Source organism: Octodon degus, unplaced genomic scaffold (assembly GCF_000260255.1).
Source record: "Octodon degus isolate 3935 unplaced genomic scaffold, OctDeg1.0 scaffold00010, whole genome shotgun sequence".
Lineage (NCBI taxonomy): Eukaryota > Metazoa > Chordata > Mammalia > Rodentia > Octodontidae > Octodon > Octodon degus.
This window is the reverse complement of record NW_004524586.1, coordinates 17,932,934-17,937,841: the sequence shown is the minus strand read 5'-3', so window position 1 is coordinate 17,937,841 and position 4,908 is coordinate 17,932,934. Positions and strand designations below refer to the sequence as shown.

Genomic DNA, 4,908 nt, shown 5'->3' with positions numbered 1-4,908 from the left:
AGAGTGTGAATCTTCTCCTCCTTTTCCATCTTTCTGTTCCACTCAGGCCCACTGCTTTAGGGTGGGCAATGAACTTTACTGGATATGGATTCAAATGCTATCCTTTTCCTAGAACATTCTCAGACACAGTCTGAAACATTTAACCATGTATCTGGGCAGCCAATGAAACTGACATAAAAACATCAACTATGCCCTAGGTTAAGCCTTTATGCATAAGATTGCAAACCTCACTGAAGCCTAAAAGATAGATATGATCATTCTTACAAATCAAAGCAGTATGTATTCATTCTAAGACTGACAAACTAAAAAAAGCTCAGTGCTTCAAAAAATTAAAAATAGAATTAACCATATGATCCAGTTATTCCACGTCTGGATATATATCCCTAATAACTGAAAGCAGGGACTTGAAGAGATATTTATACACTTTGGTCTGTACCAGTATTATAATAGCTAAAATGTGTAAGAAAACTAAATATTCATCAACAAATAACTCATCGGTATCATTCAGCAAGGAATGAAATCCTTATGCACAAAGTTTCCTCTAAGATTCCACCTATATGTAACTTATGGAATAGTCAATTCATAGAAATGGAAAGTAGAAATGTGGTTTCTAGGCTGAAAGAGGAGGAGGGCAGGGGAGTTATACTGAGTAGCTTTTTTGCAAGACAAAAAGTGCTAGAGATGGAATGTACTACAATATGAATGTACTTATGTTACTGAGCTAGTCACAAGTTTGAGCAAAATGTTAAAATTTGTGCTATATATATTTTATGATTATTATTTTTAATCAAAAAAGGTATAAAGAAATAGGGAAGAAATGATCCATGATGTCTCAGTGACACGTGGATAAGTTGCTCTGAGTCTTTTCTCCCTTCCTAATCATACCTTTTTTTTTTTTAAAGAGACGGGCCCCCGATTTGAAGTCCGGGCTGCCTTTGACCCCCTTTTGGAGGGAGCCCCTGCCTCAGCCTCCTGAGTGCTGGGATTACAGGCGTGCACCGCCGCAACCGGCAACGTTTGCCTTTTGATGGGTATATATTACTAGAACACATTGTGCAGCTGTGGGACTTGGTATTGCTATCTTAAGCCACCCCGGCTGTAGAGCCTTGATGTGAACCTCACAGATTCTGTCATGTGGGCACATAGTTAGGATCTCCTAACTATCCTCCTGAGGAAGGATCACTTACTCTGCTTAAACCTCTTCAGCAGTAGCCACCTGACCACTACGGACAGCTTATTGTGGTTTTAAAAATCAAACATCCGACCCATTACTTTTACACAGAAAGTGATGGGAAACCAGAGCTCTCATTCTCAGAAAGCTGATGTTTTTCTTTTTTCTTTTTTTTTTTAAATTAATTTATTTATTTCTGTGTGTGGCCAGCTCAGCCCACCAGGGGGCGGGGCTGGCTGGCATGTGGTGCTGGGGGATTGAACCGCGATCACGGATCACCGAGCTCTGCTAAGCTTGTTCTGAAGTAGGTGCTCTAGACCACTGAGCCATCTCACCAGCCTCTGATGTTTTTCTTAATTAATGATCTTCTTTCTACATAATGGCATTTACAAAAGCTCAATTGACCCTCTGTGGGATAACCTAACTGGTAGATCCTACTTACACGGTACAGGCTTTATCAATTAAAATATTTCTTGTTAAAATGCAGAACTTGAGCTTCTCTTAAGATAACTCTGGCAACACTGGCGCAGTACTTTCACTAAACCACAGCGAAGGGCAGCTGAGGAGTACACAGCCTCCCTTCAATTACTCGCTCAAAACAGGCTCGGGACTACTGTGGACCACTGTACTCTTCAACTCTAAAGCATGAAAAATCTCTGCGCCTTCTACAGAAGAACTCAGGCTCGCAAGGCTGATCTGCGCGGGATCTAACAGGGCTAGCAGACCTTCGCACCGGGGCCAGACCAGAGCGACGGCCCGTTGCAGACGGCGGTGGCTCCGGGGCCCCGGCCTCAGGCTGTCACTTGTCGCAGGGGCCCGGCCGAGCAGGCGCTGCGTGCGGGACGTAGGCGGTGACACCTACCTCGCGGGACTGACGAGGCCCAAAGGGCCAGGAGGCGGGACCTTGCCCTGCACGACGCTCTGCCACGTCGAGGGGCGGGATCTCGCAGTCCCCGCCGAAGGCTGCAGGGGGAATGACAACAGAATCGCAACCCACCGCCACTCGGCCGAACAGCCAGACGGCACACAACGCCCCGCCCCCGAAAGCTCAGCACCTCAGCCAGCTTCCCAGTTCCCGCAGCGCGCATTGGTGGGCAATCGCGCTTGCGCACTGACATCCGCGAGCCGGAAGGAGCCCCGGCGGGTGGGGCGAACCACTGTGTGGGGGGGAGACATGGAGGGAGTGAGAAGTGAGTGGAGATGGAGAGCAAAGAAAAGGCTTGGATAGAGCTTTTAAGCTGTACGGCACTTCTCAACATCAGTTATGTAATACAGAGGGGTCACTGCGTTGATACACACTCAGAGCTGAGAACTTTAGTGGTCTCCCACCCCTTCAACTAGTAAAAGATAATTGGTCCGAAAGGGTAGCGGGTGAAGCTCGCGCAGGCGCAGTGTGAACGGCAACATGGCCTCCAGGGCCAAGAGGAGAGCGGTGGGGCCCGGGGTCCCGCAGCCGCAGGGCGCCCACGTCCGCTGTGACGAGGAGGAAGAGGAAGGTGAAATGGAGGAGGAGGACGAAGACAGTGAAGACAGTGACGAAGAAGAGGACGGAGATGACGAAATCGTTGACGAGGTGAGAACACTTGGTCCACCGGTTTGATACCGGAGGAAACGCTTTCTAGTGGTAAAAGCGTCATGACGACCCTGGGAGCCGCACAGGGGGCTGTCGCCTTTGTTGCGTAAGCGGAGACGGGAGGTAATAAATTCTTAAAGCTCCACATGAACCTTATTCATACCTCGGGCGCAGTACCGTTGCGAGTCGTTCCCGGCCCGGTCACACGCCTCCCCCCAGCCGGCCACCGCCCGCTCACGTTTTAAAGTGACTGTGAAATCCCCAGGTTTTTTGAATCGTCCAGCAGAGGCTTGCAAAGTTTACCCTCTCCCACCCCAACAACGGAGCAACAGCTCTTGGCCGCCTACACATTGCGTGCTTCATTCACCTTCATCTTGCGGGATTTTTTTTTTTTTTTAATGAGTGCATATTGTACAGACAAAATGAATGTATCATTTTGTTATATTCATACATGTAACGCAGTCTCTGGAGAGTGGGAGTAGCATGCTAAGAAGTAGCTGACAAGACTTTTTAAACTCTTATTTTCTGCAATCGTTTTGCGACTGTATGATTTAGTTGTTTTTAGGGCAGTTTTTTTACTGAAGAATGTAGACACTTATTCCCTTATTTGTTTGAAGAATGCTTTTACTTTCTGAGATGTTCACTCACCCACAGCTCATTTTTGCTGTGTAGAAAACCATGAGAATAAGTTTCTTCTTCCGCAAATTGCAGGTGTGGTGTTTTGTCAGTGACAGGGAAGCTAATCAGTAAAGGTGGATAATGAAAAATCATGAGGAAAAGGAATAGGGACATTTAAGTAAGGCTGTTGTGATCATATGATTGATTCCTTAGTTGTGCTTAATAGAAACCCTGGGAGAATAGCTTCAGCAGGATGTGTGGTAAGAGCTTTGGCTTCCTCCAGGGCTGGAAAGCAATTCAGTTTCAGGGACAGACTGGGCCTCTGAGCCTGCATTGCTTTTGAGAACCTTGGAAGTCTCACACTTTTTTTCCTTGCTTTACTTTCTTCTGTTGCATTCATTCAATATACTTGCTTTTTTTTTTTTTTTCTTTTTCTGTTTTTTTGGCAGAACCAGGGATTGAACTCAGGCCCTTGCACTTGCCAGGGAAGCACTTACTCTACTGAGCCATCTTCCCCAGCCCCGCTTTTTTTCTACTTCATGTAACAAAATGAAGAATGTTAACAGCTCCTGAGATATTCAGTCAAAAGGATGAGAAGGCTAGACACCATAGCCTTAATTCTTAAATTCTGAATCACCTAGGGTGAGGGAGTCATGGAGCTGTCATGTGGAACTGGGTGAACAGAAGCCATCTGCAGGCGAAGGGGTGTGGACAGATAATTTAGCGTCTGTTGCAATGGCTGTGCCATAATAGCCGAGGGTACAGGGCTGAAGCTTCTCTCTAGATAGCATTATTTAAAGAATTTAAGTGCTCACTGGGCTTGGTCTTCTCCATGTGGTCCTGACCTACCTTCTGTGAGCAAGAGAATTGGGACTGGTTTGGGGGTGTCCTGTCTTAGTGGATAATGGACACCACGGTTTTCAGTACAACAGATATCTCTTGTCCAATGCAGCTCTGCCAGTGAAAATTTAAAATTAGCATTTAGTTGCTTAGAGTTGAGGAATTGAAATTTAAAAATAACAAATAGAAAAAAAATTATTTCTAAGGAATTGAAGTCCTGAAAAATGACAGTTACTTAGTTTAGTTTGATCCTTTTAGAATACTTGCATCCAATCCACTGGACTTTACTGTTCACATAATTTGAGCCTTCTGCAGAGTAGCATTTGAAGTCTATAGGCTGAACCTGAGATCACAGAGCATGCTGTGGTGAGGACAGCAAGACCAGCGCAGGTCTGATTTCCTGGTAACTCCTTCAGCTGAGACCTAAATTCCAAAATTTGAAGTAAACCATGATATCTTCATCAGAGTGCACATTCTCCTATGGAAGTGTGAATAGGGTGCTCAAAGACTAATCTTGCGTAGCATTTAAAAGCATCTAATGCTTCGTTGTTGGAATGAAATAGCATTTTTTTCTTCTGTGGCCTGTTTCAGTAGCATCTTTTATACACTGTTGTTTTGCAGGGCTACATAAGATCACCCATTGACATACAGCTTTTTCTAGTCCCTTGGACTGATACTATTTCCTCCAGCCTTAGGCCCTTAGCAT

At 45.5% G+C, this 4,908-nt stretch overlaps 2 protein-coding genes and 1 non-coding gene across 8 annotated transcripts in view; 2 read left to right on the top strand and 1 right to left on the bottom strand.

The window, feature by feature from the left end:
* The window catches only part of Uros (uroporphyrinogen III synthase), a 51,507-nt gene extending 48,580 nt beyond the window's left edge, over positions 1–2,927 (bottom strand). For 3 of the 6 annotated variants that reach the window (XR_002819829.1, XM_023708894.1, XM_004625731.2), the window contains exon 1: positions 2,034–2,217. The gene's annotated coding sequence lies outside the window, so the exon portion shown is untranslated. The other 3 variants (XM_023708895.1, XM_023708896.1, XM_023708897.1) reach the window with 2 other exon arrangements.
* Bccip (BRCA2 and CDKN1A interacting protein) overlaps positions 2,536–4,908 on the top strand; it is a 16,678-nt gene continuing 14,305 nt past the window's right edge. The window contains exon 1 of the mRNA XM_004625730.2: positions 2,536–2,744. Within this exon, the coding sequence (XP_004625787.1) occupies positions 2,577–2,744 (168 nt within the window). The 5' untranslated portion in view covers positions 2,536–2,576. The remainder of the gene's footprint in view (positions 2,745–4,908) is intronic.
* On the top strand, positions 4,170–4,293 carry LOC111815065. The gene has a single exon (XR_002819873.1).